Below are 22,749 nucleotides of genomic sequence, written 5' to 3'. Positions count from 1 at the left end.
ATGGAACCACAGAATCTTACACGTGTCTCAGAATTCCTCCTGCTGGGACTCTCAGATGAACCAGAACTTCAGCCCCTCCTCTTTGGACTCTTCCTGTCCATGTACCTGGTGACCATGCTTGGGAACCTACTCATCATCCTGGCTTTTATCTCTGATTCCCACCTCCACACCCCCATGTACTTCTTTCTCTCCAATCTGTCATTGACTGACATCAGTATCAGTGCCACCACTGTCCCCAAGATGCTAGTGAACCTCCAGATGCACAGCAAATCCATCACCTATGTAGGATGCCTAGCTCAGGTGTCCTTCTTTTCTCTTTTTGCATGTTTGGAGAGTCTCCTTCTGACAGTGATGGCCTATGACCGGTTGGTGGCCATTTGTCACCCCCTATACTATCTGGTCATCATGAACCCCCGCACCTGTGGCTTATTGGTCCTGGCATCATTTTTCACCAGCTTTTTGACCTCCCAACTGCACTACTTGATGATGTCACAGCTTACCTTCTGTGCAGATACGGAAATCCCTCATTTCTTTTGTGACCTTTCTCAACTCCTCAAGCTTGCCTGTTCAGACACCTCCATCAATAACATATTAATCCTTTTTATTGGTACCATTTTTGGTGGAGTTCCACTTTCAGGAGTTCTTTACTCTTATTATCGAATTATTTCCTCCATTCTCAGAGTCTCATCATCAGGTGGGAATTACAAAGCCTTCTCCACCTGTGGCTCTCACCTAGCAATTGTTTGTTTGTTTTATGGAACAGGTCTTGGTGTATACCTCAGTTCAGCTGTTTCATCTTCCCCCAGGAAGGGCGCCGTGGCCTCAGTGATGTACGCTGTGGTCACCCCTATGCTGAACCCCATCATCTACAGTCTAAGGAACAAGGATATCAAGAGTGCCCTGTGGAGGATTACCCATAGGATTGCCTAATCTTAACACCTGTTCCATTCTTTTCTTTTGGTTCATAAGATTGGATAAGGTGGTAAAATCAAATATGTGCAACGAGAAGTTCTGAATCTCCAGTCACATGGTGTATATGCATCTCTGCTTTCTGTTTGTTACCAGCTCACTGCATTGCAAGCTAATAAATCAGGAGACAAGGTGTTGAGGCAAGAAATAATAATTTATGTAGAAAACCAGCAGATGGAAAAGATGGGAAGCTAGTGTCTCAAAATAGCCATCTTATCAGGGCCTGGCTGCCAGATTCTTTTATAGAAAAGGGAAAGGGAGGTGAGGAAGTAAAGTCAAATATCTCCTGAAATGACCAACCTCAGGGGAAGGGAGATGTTAATTTCATTTTCCTTGCAGCCATTCACAGATGGACAGGGTTAGGGTGCTTCCCTGAACAAAGGCACTTTGGTGCCTTTGACAGAGGATCAGGGGTCCCCAGGCAGGCCATTATGTAGAGATAGTATCCTTTTCATGAACAAAAGCAACAGGAAGCAAGGTTAAAGTAAAAGAAACAGATCCAAGGTGTAGTCAGATTTTTTTTTCCTTTCTTATGTTTCTCCTCTTAGAATAACTCTAATGGTTTGGGAAATTATTTTAGACTCCCCCTCTTAAATTATATTCCCACCTGGATTTTGCACAGCACATCAATATACCATTTACACTTTTCAATGCATGATCCAGGACTCCTGGCTGTGGGCAGTCTTGTTTCTATCATTGCAAATTAATCATAGCCCTCTCATTTTTGTTATTTATTGATTCTATACTGATGGCAGAAAGTGAAGAGGAACTAAAAAGTCTCTTGATGAAAGTGAAAGAGGAGAGTGAAAAAGTTGGCTTAAAGCTCAACATTCAGAAAATGAAGATCATGGCATCTGGTCCCATCACTTCATGGCAAATAGATGGGGAAACAGTGGAAACGGTGTCAGACTTTATTTTTCTGGACTCCAAAATCACTGCAGATGGTGATTGAAGCCATGAAATTAAAAGATGCTTACTCCTTGGAAGGAAAGTTATGATCAACCTAGATAGCATATTCAAAAGCAGAGACATTATTTTGCTGACTAAGGTCCATCTAGTCAAGGCTATGGTTTTTCCAGTAGGCATGTATGGATGTGAGAATTGGACTGTGAAGAAAGCTGAGCACTGAAGAATTGATGCTTTTGAACTGTGGTGTTGGAGAAGACTCGAGAGTCCCTTGAACTGCAAGGAGATCCAACCAGTCCATTCTGAAGGAGATCAGTCCTGAGCGTTCTTTGGAAGGAATGATGCTAAAGCTGAAACTCCAGTATTTTGGCCACCTCATGTGAAGAGTTGACTCATTGGAAAAGACCCTGATGCTAGGAGGGATTGGGGGCAGGAGAAGGGGACGACAGAGGATGAGATGGCTGGATGGCATCACTGACGCGTTGGACATGAGTTTGAGTGAACTCCGGGAGTTGGTGATGGACAGGGAGGCCTGATGTGCTGCAATTCGTGGGGTCGCAAAGAGTCTGACACGACTGAGCGACTGAACTGAACTGAACTGACTGATACTGTTTTCAATGGCTTTTTCCCCACACTTTGATATGAGGATCAAGACATTTAGTATATTTTTTGTTCCTAATGATCTTTGTCTAATTTTTGAGAAAGTCACAAACTCAATGGACATGAGTTTGAATAAACTCTGAGAGTTGGTGAGGGACAGGGAGGCCTGGCATCCTGCAGCCCATGGGGCCGCAAAGAGTCGGACATGACTGAGTGACCGAACTGAACTGGGGATGATGAATTTCCTATCTTAATCGAGGTGTTTTGAAGTTGAAGTGAGAAACTATTAACTGGGTTTTCAAGTGGAACTTTCCTTTGAAAACTGAGTGTATGCTTCCCAAAGAGTAGGTAAGAGAGTACCTACCAGAGCAAAGTCAATTCCCAATTTTTCTGATAATTCTCTTTCCCATTCCATTTAACTTCTCCCCAATAATATTATATAGCCAGATGGAAAGGGGTAAAAATTGAATGATTCCACTGAAATGAGGACCTAAAGTAGTTGAACTGCCCCTGAGCAAGTGTAGAATGGCAGCTGCCAGAGGCTTTGGGAGGAAGAAAGGGGAATAAGTGTTTAATGGGGACAGATTTTCACTTGGGAAAGATGAAATGGTCCTGAAGGTGAATGGTGGTGATGGTTGGAAAACAATGTGAAGGTACTTATGGCAACTGAACTGTACAGTTAAAAACACTTTAGATGGTAGGTTTTATGTTATCTTGTGAGACATGGAGTATTTCCTGCCATATCAGAAAACAGGGATGTCACAATCACTAGAGATTCTAGCCCTCCAGTGTGAGATGGTGAGCCCTAAGGGCACTCAGGAAGGAGAAGAATACTTGTGATCTAACAGCCATCAGACTGCAGCTACTCTCTATGGTGAGCCATAGGGAGCTCAGGATGTGAAAAACACAGGATACTGGCCTCAGATAGCTGAGATGCATATGAAAGGAATGGTTTCAGTAATAAGCCCAGACTCTTGAATCTTCCCATACACAGAAAAGCACTAAATTCCCTAACTTGGGATATCTGGTTTCCTTTAATTCACAAAAACATTTTCAACATTCAGACTACTTGCCTTTGTGTAGAGAAACTTCTATATAACCCACCTCCTCCCTCAGCCTCCTCAAACCATTTCTTTCCGGGTTACTTGAGATGTTGTCTCCCTGCTTAAGTCCTAAAAGTTCCTGCTGAATAAAGCATAACTCTCAACTCTTAGGTCATGAATATATTTTTAAAATTTAATTTCTATTGAAGGATAATTGCTTAACAATATTGTATTGTTTTCTGCCATACATCAACATGAATCAGCCAGAGGTACACATATGTAAATATATGTCCCCTCCCTCTTGAACCTCCATCTCACCCCATCCTACCCCTCTAGGTTGTCACAGAGCACCGATCTGAGCTCCCTGAATCATACAGCAAATTCCCACTGGCTATCTATTTTACATATGATAGTGCATATGTTTCCCTGATACTCTATTTGTTCCACCTTCTCCTTCCCCTGCCTTGTCCACAAGTTTTTTCTCTATGTCTGCATCTCTATTGCTGCCCTGCAGATAGGTTCATCATCACCATCTCTCTAGATTCCACAAATATGCATTAAGATATGATATTTGTTTCTGATTTACTTCATCTGTATAATAGACTCTAGGTTTATCCACCTCATTAGCAATTGACTCAAATTGATATCAAAAGTAATATCTCACTGTAGTTTTTATTTGCATTTATCTTATAATGGGTGATGTTGAGCATCTTTTCAAGTGTTTATTAGCCATCTGTATGTCTTCTTTGGAGAAATATCTGTTTAGATGTTTTGCCAACTCTTTGATTGGGTTGTTTGTTTTTCTGGTGTTGAGTTGCAAGAACTGCTTGTGTATTTTGGAAATTAACCCTTTGTCGGTTGTTTCATTTGGTATAATTTTCTCCCATTCTGAGGGTTGTCTTTTGACCTTGTTTATAGTTTCCTTTGCTTTGCAAAAGATTTTAAGTTTAATTAGGCTCCATTTGTTTCTTTTTGTTTTTATTTCCATTACTCTAGGAGATGGGTCAGAGAGGATCTTGTGGTGATTTATGTCATAGAGTGTTCTATGTTTTCTGAGGTATGAATATTTTTTAAGTCAACAGTTGTTTTACCACAATAAAAAGAATCTCCTGCAGGAATGAGAGATATAGTGCTTCAATGTTGGATGTTACTCAGCCATCAGCAATCAACTCCTAGAGGGATCTGCCTCAGCTAGAGAAGCCCCCCAGGCAGCCCACTTTTGATGACTGTGTGATGTGGGGGTGTAAGTATTTGGCTCCTTTGCCCCAACTCCAACCAACTCTAAGGATCACTGTAGCTCCAGAGCTTCCTTGTGGTTTTCAGAGACCTTTGATGGGCTTCAACTTGGCTTGATGTTTTCTACTCCCTTCCTTACCACAAAGAGTTGTGAATTAGCAGAGTCTAAGGGAACACTCACAAGACTGCCCTCTATCAGACACCAGCACAAGTTCAAGCATCCCCAGGACCACCCTTGTTATAGGCCAATTTGCTACAAATTTGGGAACTTCCTCACATTCAATAATTCTCAAACATGATTCAAACTGAGAGGACTCCCTCAAGTTCTGTCATGTGCTAGAATTACTCAGATCTCAGAGAAGCACTCTACTATTGTAATAGTTTTATTATAGCAAGAGAATACAAATTAGAACCAGCTAAAGGGAGGTACACATAGAACATACCTCACCTGAAGAGAAAAAATTGAGCTAGAATGTTAAATTACTTATAACTTAATATTCCAATAAAATTAGAACTAGAATTGGGGCTGCCATTCAAAATAGCAAGAAACGCTGTTGGTGGGAATGCAAACTAGTACAGCCACTATGGAGAACAGTGTGGAGATTCCTTAAAAAATTGCAAATAGAACTACCTTATGACCCAGCAATCCCACTTCTGGGCATACACACCGAGGAAACCAGAATTGAAAGAGACACATGTACCCCAATGTTCATCGCAGCACTGTTTATAATAGCCAGGACATGGAAACAACCTAGATGTCCATCAGCAGATGAATGGATAAGAAAGCTGTGGTACATATACACAATGGAGTATTACTCAGCTGTTAAAAAGAATTCATTTGAATCAGTTCTGATGAGATGGATGAATCTGGAGCCTATCATACAGAGTGAAGTAAGCCAGAAAGAAAAACACCAATACAGTATACTAACACATATATATGGAATTTAGGAAGATGGCAATGACGACCCTGTATGCAAGACAGGGAAAGAGACACAGATGTGTATAACGGACTTTTGGACTCAGAGGGAGAGGGAGAGGGAGAGGGTGGGATGATTTGGGAGAATGACATTCTAACATGTATACTATCATGTAAGAATTGAATCGCCAGTCTATGTCTGACGCAGGATGCAGCATGCTTGGGGCTGGTGCATGGGGATGACCCAGAGAGATGTTATGGGGAGGGAGGTGGGAGGGGGGTTCATGTTTGGGAATGCATGTAAGAATTAAAGATTTTAAAATTTAAAAAATAAAAAACTAAAAAAAAAAAACATAAATCTCTAAGGCAGAAAATCCTAAACCCTAAACAGGGACTATAGATTTAAAAACATAGAAAGTTCTCAGAGACATAAATCTAAACTGAGAAATTAGAAATACAATCAGAATCTTGGTATGGAAGACCTAAATCTCTCTAACTTATATGACCGATTCCATAGATTTGCAGATATAAAAGTCATATATTGTTTTCTCTAATTTAAAAAATGTGTTTGAACTTTATAAGGTAAAGAACTTGTAAATCAGAGGTGAAGCATAAAGGTCAGCCCCCTCCTGAGAAGAGGACAGGTTTATATCCTTCTTAACATATTCACTTCACTTCTTTTCCTCCACCATGAAATTAGCAAATCCTCAGAGATGGAGAGACCATGGACCAAGTTGGCTAATTATCTGCCATGTGCATGGAGGTCTCAAGGCTGTATCACTATAAATAATCAGCCTGTGCTTCCCAGTCCTTTATACAGCCAGCTCTAGCCAATGGGTTCCATATCTGTGTGTCTCATGCTCCTGAAGTTATTGTCTGTACCAGAAGGCACATACATGAATCTGTCTTACTGGAAGTCCTGAGGACAAAGCCTCTGTCCTCAAGTAATACCAGGTATGGGAGGAGCATTCCTGCTCCAGCAGAGACATGGCACAGCCCCTTGAGTGCCAAGTGCAGTGGGAGACACTGAATGCGGAAGGAATTGAGGAGACTTGTTTACTTTTCATCAGAGTAGTGGGACAGTTGGGATAGCCAGTGGGAAGGCACCAAAATGCATAGTTCGGCTCAGAGGCCTATGAAGTGAATGTTGTTGTTAGTGGTGGGGATTGTATAACTCATTTAATTATTATTATTATAATTTTTTTTACTTTACAATACTGTATTGGTTTTGCCACATATCAACATGAATCCACCACAGGTGTACATGTGTTCCCAATCCCGAACCCCCTCCCACCACCCACCCCCCCACACTATCCCTCCCGGTCATCCCAGTGCACCAGCCCCAAGCATCCTGCACCCTGTATTGAACCTAGACTGTCAATTAGTTTCTTATATGATATTATACATGTTTCAATGCCATTCTCCCAAATCATCCCACCCTCTCCCTCTCCCACAGAGTCCAAAAGACTGTTCTATACATCTCATAGACGTATAATAGTTTACAATACTAGTATTTTACATCTATTGTACATCTAATGGTGTCTAATTTCCACTTCCCTCCCACGCTGGTTCTATCTTCCTTGGTCATTTTTTCTACCTGATCAGGAAATAGGTCCTTCTAAAACATCTCCTAAGTGCTCAAAATGATCGCGAAGGTGATGATGATGAAAATGATGACAGTATGTGCCTCCTTGGTGGCTCAGGGTTAAGGAATTCACTTGCCAGTGCAGGAGACATGTGTTCAATCCTTGGTCCAGGAAGATCCCACACTCTGAGGAGCAACTAATCCTGTGCTCTACAAGTATTGAGTGCACATGCTCTAGAGGCCCAGAGCTGCTAACTATTGAGCCCACGTATGGGAAATACTGAGTCCATCTCTGCAACAAGAGAAGCCTCTGGAATGAGAAAACTGTGCATTGCAATGAAGTATAGCCAAGCAGCTGTAACTAGGGAAAAACCTGCATAGTAATAAAGATCCACCATAGCCAAAAATAAATAAACAAAACTATTTTAAAAAATCCTTTCTTTTAAAAATGATGACAGTAACCACAACATCACAAAACCTTACTCGATGATTCTAAGAGCCAAGTTCTTTTTTTTTTTTTAAGGTTTTTTTTTTTTTAACTTTACAATACTGTATTGGTTTTGCCATACATCAACATAAATCCGCCATGGGTGTACATAAGTTCCCACTCCTGAATCCCCCTCCCACCTCCCTCCCCATACCATCATGCAGCCTGTTTCCTATTATATGCATTTTCACCTCTCAAAGAAAGTCAAATGCATTATCATTATTTTACAGTTAGGATAGAAACATTTTACTTTAATGTAATTTTGATCAATCACTGGGGTATAGAGTGTAAGGTTAGATTTGAATGCAGAAAATGAAATTCCATCCATAGGGTGCCTAGACAGTATCCTATCCTGCTAACTCAACCTGCATTCAGGGAGCTGAATTTAGGACAAATGCAAACTCTCTGTTGGGCTTCCTTGGTGTCTCAGGGGTAAAGAATCCATCTGCCAGTGCAGGAGACCGTGACTCCATCCTTGGATTGGGGAGATCCCCTGGAGAGGGAATGACAACCCACTCCAGTATTCTTGCCTGGAGAATCCTATGGATAGAGGAGCCTGGCGGGCTACAGTGCATGGGATCGCACAGAGTTGGACGTGGCTGAGACGACTTAGCACACATGCATACAAACTCTCTATAAGGGAGAAATGACTTGAAAGGCTCTAAACCTGACATAAGAAGGGTAACTTACGGTGCGAAAACCATGTGTATATGTTTGTGTGTGCATGTGTGTGTGTGCTCTCAGTCATGTCCAACTCTTTGCGACCCCATGGACTGTAGCTGGCCAGGCTCCTCTGTCCATGAAATTTTCCAGGCAAGAATACTGGAGCAGGTTGCCATTTTGTAAAGATCCAGGGGATCTTTCTCACCCATATCTCTTGTGTCTCCAACACTGGAAGGCAGATTCTTTATTGGAGCTAATTGTTGCTGTTGTTCAGTTGCTAACTTGTGCCCAACTCTTTGTGACTCCATGAACTGAAGGACTCCAGGCTTCCCTGTCCTTCACCATCTCCTGGAGTTTGTTCAAACTCATGTCCATTGAGTCAATGAGGCCATCCAACCATCTCATACTCTGTCATCTGCTTCTCCTTCTGCCTTCAATCATTCCCAGTATCAGGGTCTTTTGGCTATTCGCATCAGGTGGCCAAAGTATTGCAGCTTCAGCTTCAGCACCAATCCTTTCAATGAATATTTAGGGTTCATTTCCGGTAAAGCATCTGTCTACAATGAGGGAGACCCGGGTTTGAACCCTGGGTTGGGAAGATCCCCTGGAGAAGGAAATGGCAATCCACTCCAGTACTATTGCCTGGAAACTCCCATGGACAGAGGAGCCTGGTAGGCTACAGTCCATGGGGTCGCAAAGAGTCTGACATGACTGAGCAACTTCACTCACTTTCCTTTAGGATTGACTGGTTTGATCTCCTTGCAGTCCAAGGGACTCTTGAGAATATTGTGTTAAATAGAATATATTATTAAAATTAAAAAAAAAAGAATCTTCTCCAGCACCACACTTCTTTTTAATATTTATTTAATTAGTTGCACCTGGTCTTAGCACAGTTGTAGCACACAGGATCTTCTTTCTTCCGTTATAGCACGTGGGATCTTCAGGTCCAGGACCACAATTTAAAGGCATCAGTTCTTCAGCGCTCATTGGAGGTTGAGGGGCAGTTTCATTTTCAGCATCAAACCTGGGGGAACAGCTCCCTGCCTGGTACTCCTGTTAATTCTAGTACACTGTTACTTCTTTACCAATGAGTTATCTGGGAAGCCTCCACATATCCTACAAATGGATATTACTGATCCTACTTCAGTGTAAGGGATACCAGTATAGAAGTGGAGAGATTTACACACACTCCACCTTTAGTGGGTGAAAGATGTGGGTCTCACACAAAGGCTTCTTAATTCCAGTCCCAAGTCTCTGTACCGCCTGAGTGAATTATTTTCTTTTGAAACCTTCTTTAGTCCCAGATGAGCAAATGCAATTGGAACCATGGATTGCTTCTTCTGGGATCTGGTGACTCTATCCGTGAATTAGTAGAGTGGAACAAGTGATTTGCAGGGGGCTTTTACGTGAATATTATAGATATAGGGTTTTCTATGAATAATAATGCTTTTTTCAGACCATTTTGTAAATCTGAGCCATGGAAATAGAATTCTCTTTGAAAACTGGAAATGTTCATATGACTCTATCACAAAAAGCCTTGTTAGTCAAATTTCAAGAACCTTTCTGATTTGATACCTTGACAATCAGAGTGTACATTTGCTTTTGTCTGATATTTCCATCAGGAAAATAAGTAATTAATAGTAAAGTTGCACAAGTTTCCATCTTTAAAACTAAAACAGTACTCTTGTATGCATATATATTTTGGAAATCCTCGCTCGTGTAGGATGATGGGTGGCACGATAATTCACTTATCTGTGTCGTAATAAGAAATTGAAAAATAAATGAAATTGAACCCTTAGGTAATACTGTGCATCATTTTATGTGCTGATATATATATATACTTCATATATGTACTTAAGAGATATAGGTACATAGATACATGTAGATATATGTAGATATATGTATTTAAAATGCAATACTGTGGTAAATGATAACTTCATGTCAGCTGGAATCTAGGCCAATTTGCAAGAAAACTCCTTATAAACACAGAAGTCAATAGAAATATTATGGACACACTGAAAGGAAAATACATCTATTGAATTCATGACAATGTTTATCCTGAACAACACTGAAATGCAGGGGAATAGGACCATATAGGGATAGCAAAACCCTCTGTTTTTTTTTAAGTAATAAATATAAGTTCTAATGCAAGTATTATTAAATATTTATATTTTAATATGTGAAGTGTATAATAATGATGTTAATAATAGGTAACATGAATGCAATGTTAATTGATTGCCTGACAATGATTCTCTACCCTGGCAATATGTTAATATGTCAAAAGGACCTATGGGTAGAGATTCTGGTTTAATTGCTTCTAGGCTGTAGCCAGTCCATACTTAAATTATAAAAGATCAAAAGGTAATTATAGTATGTGTATGGCTAAGTCCCTTTGCTGTTTACCTGAAACTATCAGAACATTTTTTGTTAATCACCATGTATACCCATGGCAGATTCATGTCAATGTATCACAAAATCACTACAATATTGTAAAGTAATTAGTCTCCAATTAAAATAAATAAATTTATATTAAAAATTTTTAAATAAATTTTTAAGTGAAAAAAAAAATCACCTATACACCAATACAAAATAAAAAGCTTTTTAAAAAGGTAATTATAAAGATGAACTAACACTGACAACCACTGTTGAAGTACTTTATCTTTATTTTAACTTACTACTTTACAGTAACCTGATTAGGTCTGTGAAACTAATATACCCGTTTTATAGATGAATAAACTACCCCAGTGTTTGTGATATTAGTCTTTGGTTTTTTCCCTTTTGATTTTTCCCATATTATATCTTGTTTTGACCTGGCAGGAGAAATGAAGACCTGTATTGCCTTCGGGAAGTTTAATGTAGGAGAAACACAATTACTTGATAAGAAAGAATGACTTGAAAAGGCTTTTAAGCCGGCATAAGTCCAGCTTAGAGTTTGAGACATGCTTTGGTCTGGAATTTCTTGATTGTTCATATGAGAGTTAGATTTGATGAGAAATCAACTCTTCACACATGTTTAGGATTAGAGACTTATTTAAGAAGTGTTACCTAGCCACTGCAAACAAAAACAGGAAAAAGCAAACTCAGCCTCAGATCTTTCTCCAAGAGTGTGTAACACTGATAGAAAAAAACCTGCAAAAAAAAAATAGGTTCACAGTGCTTATTAATTATTACTGAATCACTAGTGTACCATATATTAATAATGTTATCTTCAAGATCAGTGATGCCATATGATTTTGCACTTCTAACAATTAGTTATTATCAAAATGTGAAGCCCATCAGGGCTAAATATTTGTGTTGGATATGTAAGTTAAGAGACATTGATCAGACAATCTGCACACTGGAATGAGCATTTTACTCCAAGAAAGACAGATATCAAAATTAAATAAAGGGACTTCCCTATGGTCCAGGGGCTGACTTCATGCTCCCAATGCAGGGGGACTGGGTTCAATCCATGGTCAGGGAACTAGATCCCATATGCTGCAACAGAGATACCATGCGCTACAATTAAGACCTGGCATAGACAAATAAATGATAAATATTTTTTAAACCCAATGAAGAAACATTCTAAAAGATAATTGGTACATAAAAATGGTATTTGACTATGAATATTTGAGTTTAATTTATAGTCCAGTGATTATGGGTTTTAAGTATTTAGGATTACCCTATAAGGGAATTTTTGTACTGTATTTGAATAGGATAAAGTACATTTGAATGTTTTATAAGTGTACTTTAAATTTTTTTATTAGGATATAGTTGATTCATTGTGTTGTGTTAGTTTCAGGTATACAACAAAGTGAGTCTTTTATACATATCTGTACTTTTACTCTTTTAAAGATTGTTTTCCCATATAGGCCATTACAGAGTATGGAGTAGAGTTCCCTGTACTGTACAGTAGGTCCTTATTAGTTATCTATTTTATATATAGGAGTGTATACCTGTCAACCCCAACCTTCCAATTTATACTGCCCCCCCACTTCCCAGTAACCATGAGTCTGTTTTCTACATCTGTAACTTTATTGTTGTTTTTTTTTGGTTTGGTTTTTTTTTTTTAATTTTAAAATCTTTAATTCTTACATGCGTTCCCAAACATGACCCCCCCTCCCACCTCCCTCCCCACAACATCTCTCTGGGTCATCCCCATGCACCAGCCCCAAGCATGCTGCACCCTACGTCAGACATGGACTGGCGATTCAATTCTTACATGATAGTATACATGTTAGGATTCCCATTCTCCCAAATCATCCCACCCTCTCCCTCTCCCTCTGAGTCCAAAAGTCCGTTATACACATCTGTGTCTTTTTTGCTGTCTTGCATACAGGGTCGTCATTGCCATTTTCCTAAATTCCATATATATGTGTTAATATACTGTATTGGTGTTTTTCTTTCTGGCTTACTTCACTCTGTATGATAGGCTCCAGTTTCATCGACCTCATTAGAACTGATTCAAATGTATTCTTTTTAATGGCTGAGTAATACTCCATTGTGTATATGTACCACAGCTTTCTTATCCATTCATCTGCTGATGGACATCTAGGTTGTTTCCATATCCTGGCTATTATAAACAGTGCTGCGTATTGTTGTTTTGTAAATCAATATATTTGTACCCTTTTTTAAAGATTCCACAAATATAATATCATATGATATTTGTCTTTCTCTGTCTGACTTACTTCACTCAGTATGACAATCTCTAGGTACATGCTGCAAATGATATTATTTTGTTATTTTTATGGCTCAGTAATATTCCACTGTCAGTTCAGTTCAGTTGCTCAGTTGTGTCCAACTCTTTGCAACCCCATGGACTGCAGCATGCCAGGCTTCCCTGTCCATCACCAACTCCCGGAGCTTATTCAAACTCATGTCCATCGAGTTGGTGATACCATTCAACCATCTCATTCTCTGTCATCCCCTTTTCCTCCAGCCCTCAATCTTTCCCAGAATCAGGGTCTTTTCCAATGAGTCAGTTCTTCGCATCAGGTGGCCAAAGTATTGGAGTTTCAGCTTCAGCATCAGTCCTTCCAATGAATATTCAGGACTGATTTCCTTTAGGATGGACTGGTTGGGTCTCCTTGCAGTCCAAGGGACTCTCAAGAGTCTTCACCAACACCACAGTTCAAAAGCATCAATTCTTCGGTGCTCAGCTTTCTTTATAGTCCAATTCTCACATCCATACGTGACTACTGGAAAAGCCATAGCTTTGACTAGATGTACCTTTGTTGGCAAAGTAATGTCTCTGCTTTTTAATATGCTGTCTGGTTTGGTCATAGCTTTTCTTCTAATGAGCAAGCATCTTTTAATTTCATGGCTGCAGTCACCATCTGCAGTGATTTTGGGGCCCAGAGAAATAAAGTCTCTCACTGCTTTCATTGTTTCCCCATCTATTTCCACTGTTCAGTTCAGTTTGGTTGCTCAGTTGTGTCCGACTCTTTGCGACCCCATGAACCACAACACGTCAGGCCTCCCTGTCCATCAACTCCCGGAGTCCACCCAAACCCATGTCCATAGAATCAGTGATGCAATCAATCATTTCTACTGTAATATACTTTGATTAGAATGATATTTTTAAGGAAGGAGAATACATTTTATTCTATATTTCCCCTTCAAAAGTAGGGGGCACATAATTTGCTATGTGTATGGACTTGTTATTTCACAGTCTCCTTACTTCACTCATATTCTTTGGCCCCATGACTCTAAAATGGGTGTATAGACAAGTGAATATTCTTGGCATCAATAAAGAAGAGCTCTTAATTGATAAATACTGCTGAATGTATTTCAGTGTTTGATACTCAAGCCTGAATACATTACATGTGAATTGTTTGAATCCAAAGTATGGACATTTATCCAGGTTCCTGTATATTTATTTCCTGTATTCAACACTCTCTTCTTTTTCAAAAGGTGTTCCATCTACATGGAATCACAGAATCTAACAGGTGTCTCAGAATTCCTCCTCCTGGGCCTCTCAGATGATCCAGACCTGCAGCCCCTTCTTTTTGGGCTCTTCCTATCCCTGTATTTGGTGACCTTGTTTGGAAACCTGTTCATCATCCTGGTCATCAGCTCTGATCCTCATCTCCACATCCCAATGTATTTCTTCCTTTCCAGTTTGTCCTTGGCTGACATCAGTATCAGCACCACCACCATCCCCAAGATGCTAGTGAACCTCCAGACATACAACAAATCCATCACCTATAGAGGGTGTCTGACTCAGCTAACCTTTTTTTCTCTTTTTGCATTTTTGGAGAGTCTCCTTCTGACAGTGACGACCTATGATCGGTTGGTGGCCATCTGTAATCCTCTACACTACCTGGTCATCATGAATCCCCGTACCTGTGGTGCGTTGGTCCTGGCCTCATTTTTCATCAGCTTTTTGACCTCCCTGCTGCACTACTTGATGATGTTACAGCTTACCTTCTGTGCAAATGTTAAAATCCCTCATTTCTTTTGTGATCCTCCTCAACTTGTCAACCTTGCCTGTTCCAACACCTCCATCAGTAACCTATTAATCTATTTCATTGGTACTATCTTCGGTGGAGTTCCACTCTTAGGAATCCTTTACTCTTATGCTCGAATTATATCCTCCATTCTAAGAGTCTCCTCATCAGATGGAAAGTACAAAGCCTTTTCCACCTGTGGCTCTCACCTGTCAGTTGTTTGCTTATTTTTTGGAACAGGCTTTGGGATGTACATTAGTTCAACTGTCTTATCTTCCCCCAGGAAGAGTGCAGTGGCCTCGGTGATGTACACTGTGGTCACCCCTATGCTGAACCCCTTCATCTACAGTCTAAGGAACAAGGACATCAGGAATACCCTGTGGAGGATTTTCTGCAGAATAATCTAATCTCAACACCTGTGCCATATTGTTTTGGGTTAATAAGACTGGAAAAGGCAGTAAAATCACATATATGCAACAAATGATTTGAATCTGCAGTTCCATATTGTATATATACCTATCTGGCTTTCATCTTTCAGTCTACAAATGTTTTCCTCTTAGAATAGCTGGAAATAGTAGAATTACTTAGAATAGTAATTACTTAGAATAGTAATGGAATTGTGACATCATTTGGACATTCCATGTGAGTCATAGCCCATTCAGGATTTTGCATAGCACATCAGTATACCATTCTCAATTTTCTTATGTATTATGTCGGACCCTTGGTCATGAACAGTATTGTGTCTATGATTACAAAATAATTATAGCTTTTTCTTGTTATTTTTTGTTTCTATAGGTTTCATATTATTTGCCGCCCCCCTCCCCCATTTGTTGGGTGGATTTAAACCCTACCTTAAGTATATTTTTGTTTCTTAATGATGTTGTTCAGATTTTTTAAAACTTTATTTTACTTTACAATACTGTATTGGTTTTGCCATACATCAACATGAATCTGCCATGGGTGTACATGAGTTCCCAATCCTGAATCCCCCCTCCGACCTCCCTCCCCACATGTATAATATCATGTTGTTCAGATTTTTGAGCAAGTAGGTTGACTAATTTCCTGATTAACCAGGATATTTTGGGATGGAATTTGGACATTATAACACTGAGTTTTCAACTAGTACTTTCGGGAAATAGGATTATGATTTCCCAAGAATGCTGAGAGACTACCTTCTAGAGAAAAGTCAATTCTCAATTTTTCTAATAATTCTCCTTGCCATTCCATCTAACTTCTTCCTGATCATATTACATAGTCAGACATAATAGGGGAATATAGAATGGTTCCACTTCTAGAAAGTACCCAAAGTAGTCAAACTCATAGAGATAGTGATTAGAATGGTTGTTGCCAGAATCTTTGGGAGGAAGAATGGGGAGTTAGGGTTTAATGGAGACAAATTTCAGTTGGGGAAGATGGAATAGTGCTGGAGATGAATAGTGGTTTATGGCTGCAAAACAAAAAGAGGAGAGAGAGGGTCTGAGAGAGGGCTCTTTTCTAACACTTGGAAATGCATTGTCCAAGGAGACACACATGCTGACAAAGCAAGAGGCTTTCTTGGAAAAGGGTGCTTAGGCAGAATGAAGCAGGGTAAGGGAATTCAGAACTACTCTGCCACATGGTTCACAGTTTCAGGTTTTATGGTAATAGGGTTAGTTTCTGGGTTGTCTCTGGCCAATCATTCTGACTCAGGGTCCTTCCTGGTGGCACGCATTACTCAACCAAGATGGATTCCAGCAAGATGGATTCCAGCAAGAAGGATCCCAGGAGGTCAGTAGGACATATGGACTGCATCCGTACCTACTTTTGACCTTTCCCATATTCTCTTAGTTGGTCATAGCTTTTAAATTCTGCATCCCTTACCAGAAATGCCCATTGAAAGATAACCCAAACAAGTGGTTACTCTCATGCTTGGCCAGAGTTAGTGGTTTCAGTCAGTGGTTCCCCTAAAAATCTGCCCCCTAACCCCCTCCTCTGCCAGGACTTCATACTGAAGATAACTTCTTGAGAATTGGGGCAGAGATCTTTCTTCTGTAACCACTTTCTGTTGAGAATGAACATTGTCCTGCCTAGTAGAGTAGAAGTTTCTCTCCACCTGTTTTAAATCGAGGTATCTTATGTCTGAAACTGACATCCACCCTTGTAGTAACAAAAATTTAACCTGAAACTGTCAGAGATAGAAGCACTTTTAACAGACAGGGGCCAAACAAGAGGCCTAACAGGATGTCATCACTGTGTCCAGAAAAGGAAGACAAAGTTGAGAGTGAGGGCTACAGAGTGTATGACTTTCTTCTGATCATTTGATGTTGAGGTAACAGGGCAGTGCTCCAGGAATCTTGCACTCAGCCTGAAGTTACCATCCTCCTCCTGGATGGGGGATACAGTTCTTCAAAACTCAAAGATAGTGTTATATATACTCCTTGAGGAGGAACCAGCACCCTGTCCCAAGGCTGCACCACCATTTGACTGCTCCTCCCGTGTTTCTGTTGGCTTGTCTTGTGGCCTAGATAGTAAAGAATCTTCCTGCAATGCAGAAGACCTGGATTCGATCCCTGGGTTGGGACGATCCCCTGGAGAAGGGAATGGCTACCCACTCTAGTATTCCTGCCTGGAGAATTCCAAGGACAGAGGAACCTGGAGGATTACAGTCCAAGGGGTTGCAATGAGTCCGACATGGGACTGAGTGACTCACACTTTCACTTTCCCATGTTTCTGCATCCCCTCCCTTTCCCTGATAAGCAACTGTCTGAATCTGTCCTTTGAAACTCAGGGAAGATCAAGGAGGCTGAATGAGCCTACAAATAAGAAACAGGGGATGCAGAAAGGATTGTACTCTGGAGCCCCACAGAGTCCTCTTCAGTTTCAATTCAGGGAACTGTGCAACAATGGTTCTGGTCGCTTCCTGCTAAAAAGGGGCAGTTATTGTTGTTGTTGTTTACTTGCTAAGTCGTGTCTGACTCTGTGACCCCATGAACTGCAGCCTGGCAATCTCCTCTGTCCATGGGATTTCCCAATCAAGAGTGGGTAAAATGGGGCATAATTCTCCCTCAATTTGGAGAATATACACTGAATTGGAAATATTTCTGAGTTCCAAATCCTGGATCTAAGTCTTGTATGATCTCAATATCACTTCCTTGGTTCACTATTTTGGTGTAAGATATTCAGCTAGAAGTAGTTGGAGGAGTGACAACTGGAATTTTAACAGACAAAATAAAGTTCATTCCCTGAGATAAGCCTGAAACCCAATCTGGACCTCACACCTTGGGGAGAACTGCATCCAGGTAGCCAGTTGTTTACTTTTATCTGAGAAGGTTTTAACTTTCAATGTGGTATTAACATACACATAACAGAAGCTATTAGCCATTACCTGTCTCCTTTTTCTACTAATATCTGATCTAAAGCAGTTTCATTTTCCAAAAAATTTTAGTTGCAAGAGGATACCTTGAACCCATAAGGTTGCAGCTTCCAGCTGCCAGCAGACATTGTTTTGGGAATGGCTGGTAACATCACAAGTCTACCACAGCTCAGAAAACTGAAGCTCTTAGCTATACAGGGACTTTTCAGAAATCATGTTCATAATGCCACCTAGTATTATTACCTTGGATGTCTGAACTACAACTATTCCATTTTGACTTTCAATTGCATTTCTCTCCTTAATGGCCAAAGCAGATATTACCATTAATGACTTCAGTACTTTTTTCGTTATAAGAAGATACAAGAATTTGAGCTCATAAAATCTCTCCTGAAAGCAACTATCTGAAGGCCTGTTCTGAAGTTCTTCCAGAACATAGAGCACCTCATTCAAGCTCCCCCACCTTGAACTCATTTCAAAATGTGTTGAAAGTCAGTGGCTGTAGTGGCCACTGACCTAATCCTTAGAGAGGCAGATGGGAAGTGCCCAGTTTTCAGTTATCAGGGCCCCTTCAGGGTAATAAATTCAACTGTGGTTTGGGGGGCATTTCATGACTCTTTTGTCCCACAGCTCTAGGAATGTTCAATCTCAGGTCTGGCAGAGATTTCTCTGATAGGCCACTCAATGTGCTATTACTGGACTAGGCCTTATTAACAGTAGCTGAAAGTCTCTGGACCACCTTCTTCCTAGTCTCTTTTGGTCTAGGAAAATATTCCTCTTGTTACTTCTTCCCCTATCTAGAATCACACTATAACAACCATCAATCTCATATGAAGCTTTATATCTTCATTTTATCAGTGGCTCAGTAATGAAAGAAACAATTTTGTAAAAATGGGCAATATAAAAACAAGATAGCTAGCAATATTAATGAGGTCATAAGTAAGAATTTTGGTCAATAATTGTCTTTAGAAGCAGCCCAGTATATTCGAGGTCATCTGAATTTACCTGTTCTGTACCGATCCTTACCTTTAAAGGAAACTATATATTGGCATTGCCCATAAGGCATCTAGCCCAATTTCCTACTGTTATTAGACTGATTATTCCCAGCATGTTTTAATTGTCCCCAGTCTAAGGGACTCTTTAAATTTAAATGACCATGGCGTGGGTGTTAATCTCCTGGTTGTAGACCATGGGGCATCTGATCTTCATCCAAGGATACATTATTGGGTTAAGCTTCAGAAATAAACTTAGAGTATTCTTTTAATAATTTACTTAAATTTTGCACAATGTAACATAACAGAAAGGAATTATCTGAGAAGTGAGTCTTAGTGACTACTGACTTCAATAAACAGAATTAGAATTTGATATTCATTGAAACATCTCTGCTTCTCTAAAATTACCTTCATTTTCATAAAATATAACTAAATCAAGATTAATTCATCCATGTTAAGTCTGATTAATTGATAAAAAAGGCCTCCCAACAAGCTCAAAAGAGCAAATTTATTTAATAAAGTCCCTGGTGGCTCAATGGTAAAGAAACTGCCTACCAGTGCAAGAGATGCAGGTTCAATCCCTGGGTTGAGAAGATCCTCTGGAGAAGGAAACATCAACCCATTCCAGTCTTCTTGCCTGGGAAATCCCATGGATAGGGGAACCTGGTGGGCTACAGTCCACGAGGTCGCCAAGGAGTCAGACACAACTTAGTGACTAAACAACAAAGCAGTATACATAGGGATGGTAACAACATGCATTAGAGTCCAATGAAAATGAAAATTTTGTTCAGCAAAATGGGTCAAATACAAGCAATCTAATGCTGGCACATCAATCCAATTTTTATCTCAAAGGAGATATTTCCCCCTTCCTTTTTTCCTGTGTCTTTTCTATTTCTGTCTCTCTAATAAGGATATCTGTGACTACATTTAAAGGCTATCCAGATAAACTTGGATAAATTCTTTCACTGAAAAGACTCTTTTTCCAAATAAGTAACATTCACCCTGTTGTAGTATAAAGTAAGATTCACAAGATAGGAAGAATAGGAAGTGGACATATTGTTTTGAGAGCCACCATTCAAATTCACTACAGAGATGTTCTGGCAGACTCCACAGAAAGATCTATTAAAAACTGGATTAGGGAAGGAAAATCAGTTTTCTATCTTTGGGCTTCATGTCCAAGTCTGACATTTTCATTTTCTGTCACCATCTTTGTAGAGAACAATCTGAGGATAAGGGCACCTCATACAGGAGTGGATGAGTACCTAGCTCCTGTTCCTGATGATCTCTGAAGTCTTTGTCATGACTTTCATGACTTTGTCATAACTTTCTTTATTGTTTAATCATATTAGACAAAATTTTCCTTTTTCTTATTAGAACTAAAGTCTCCTCACTGATAAATTTCAGATATCTTACAATCACCTCAACCACCAAGGATGATGACAATTTTATAGATATTGAAACTGATTATAGTGGATGCTAATGGTTCCTCAGAAGGATGCTATTCACCAGTGACTGGTCTTACTAATTATTGATATGTGGTGTGAGCTCATTTCCCTTGCCTCATGGGAGGGATAATTCTGAGGTATGATTGTCATGGCACTTTCCATAGAATCAGACAGAAGCTAGTCTCAATACAGGACCACAGCTTCTTTCATTCCTCCCCCACCCCCACCCCAGCCCCTTGCCTCATCCACCTCCTACAACTTTCCTTTTCTGAGAGTCATCACAAACAAAAATCAGTCAAACTAGAACTCCTGGGTCATATTGCTTCTATAGAACATGAGCAAAGAAATAGAGTATGGAGAATTGAAATGTTGTGACAAACATCCCAGAGCTAGATTAAAAGCAAAGTTGGGCTCTGAGTCCAAGTTTCAATACTTTAAACATGACTCTATCTAGTCACTTTAGAGGAGTTGTACAATGGAAAAATCAAGTATTCTGGTTCATCTAGGGTGCCTATCATTTTGACTTGAGAAAACTAAGCCCACCCACCCACCCAAAGGCAATGTAATCACAGAACAAAAAAGGCAACATATCAATGAGTTTCCTCAAGGATTCCTTCTTGTCCCTGTTTCTCAGGCTGTAAATAAATGGTGTAAATAAGTGGGTTCACCATTTAAGGGCCACAACGTACGTCAGTGAGACTACGGCAATTTTTCTGGACAAGCCAGTAACTGCAGAACTAATATAAACCCCATGAGCTGTTCAATAGAACAAGGAAACAACCAACAGATGAGACCCACAGGTGGAAAAAGTTTTATACTTTGTATTCATTGATGACATTCTCGAAACAGAGAAGACAATTGGAGTATATGAGAAAATGGTCCCAGAGACAGAAACACTCCAAAATAAGCTACCCATGAAATATATTAGAATGTTGTTGATGAGGGTATCAGAACAGGCCAGCTTGATGACCTGAGGAAACTCACAGAATGAGTGAGGAATTTCCAGGTCTCTGCCAAAGGACAGCCTCAGCGCCACTGGACTGTGGAGCAGGGCATTCATAATGCTAAAGAACAGAAGGAATGGAATCAGCAGAACACAGAAAGGAGGGCTCGAGATACCCATGTCCTTTCTGCATGCATGTGTGCTAAGTCACTTTAGTCATGTTTGACTAAATGCAACACCGTGGACTATAGCCTGCCAGGCTTCTCTGTCCATGAGATTCTCCAGGCAAGAATACTGGAGTGGGTTGTCATGCCCTCCTCCAGGGGGTCTTCTTGACTCAAGGGTTGAACTTGAGTCTCTTATGTCCCCTGTACTGGCAGGCAGATTCTTTACTACAGAGCCATGTGGGAAGCCCAAACATGTACCTTAGGAGTTGACAAATGACCACATAGCAGTCATGGGCCATAATAGCAAGGAGAAAATTCTCCCAACAGGTCAAAAACAGGAAAAAAGCCATTTGGGTGAGGCAGCTTGCCGAAGTGGTGCTCTCATTCTGTGCTTACTTATTGACAAGTATCTTTGGGATGGTGGTTATGCTTAAACAGATGTCAGCAAAGGAAAGATTTGAAAGAAAGTAATACATGGGTGTGCAGAGGTAGGAGTCAGAGCTGACAGCCAGGATGACAAGCAGGTTTCCAAGAACAGTGGCCATGTATATAGACAGGAACAGAGTGAAGAGGATAAGCTGGAGTTCAGGGTCTTCTATCATTCTCAGGAGAAGGAAATCTGACACATCTGTTTGATTTCCTGATTCCTTGTTATGAAGAAATCGGATGGAAAATATCAGGTGGAGAAACAATAAAATTTATAATCTATGGACTAGCTGCAGCATCAAAATTACTTTGGAACTTTTTCAAAATAACCATTCTTGGGCCCTGTTCTTGACTCCCTGATGACAAACATTAGGAATAAGGACTAACAATCAACATTTTTAATAAGGTCTCTAGATGATTCTGTCAAACAATGAATTTTGAAAGCCACTGCTTTAGAAAAACACTCATCTATATAATGAACCCGAGAAAATAATGGAATCTTCTTCTCTGCCTATTTCTCCCTCCACTTACTTTATTAGCCAAAATATTTTGTTAAGCACTGGTAACCTCACACACTGTGGCAAGTGCTGAGAA

The 22,749-nt window shown here is 40.1% G+C and overlaps 2 protein-coding genes and 1 pseudogene across 2 annotated transcripts; 2 read left to right on the top strand and 1 right to left on the bottom strand.

The window, feature by feature from the left end:
- LOC138441728 (olfactory receptor 7E24-like) lies at positions 1 to 930 on the top strand. The gene has a single exon (XM_069592814.1). The coding sequence runs from the start codon at positions 1 to 3 to the stop codon at positions 928 to 930; it is 930 nt and encodes a 309-aa protein (XP_069448915.1).
- A 13,380-nt stretch (positions 931 to 14,310) lies between these two features.
- Positions 14,311 to 15,240, top strand: LOC138441727 (olfactory receptor 7E24-like). Its single transcript, XM_069592813.1, has one exon. The coding sequence runs from the start codon at positions 14,311 to 14,313 to the stop codon at positions 15,238 to 15,240; it is 930 nt and encodes a 309-aa protein (XP_069448914.1).
- Positions 15,241 to 21,283: 6,043 nt separating this feature from the next.
- On the bottom strand, positions 21,284 to 22,403 carry LOC138440582 (olfactory receptor 7G2-like; annotated as a pseudogene).
- Positions 22,404 to 22,749: the final 346 nt, after the last annotated feature.

Source organism: Ovis canadensis, chromosome 5, assembly GCF_042477335.2.
Source record: "Ovis canadensis isolate MfBH-ARS-UI-01 breed Bighorn chromosome 5, ARS-UI_OviCan_v2, whole genome shotgun sequence".
In the NCBI taxonomy this organism is placed as follows: Eukaryota; Metazoa; Chordata; class Mammalia; order Artiodactyla; family Bovidae; genus Ovis; species Ovis canadensis.
The sequence above is the reverse complement of the archived record's forward strand: the minus strand, read 5'-3'. Positions and strand labels throughout refer to the sequence as shown.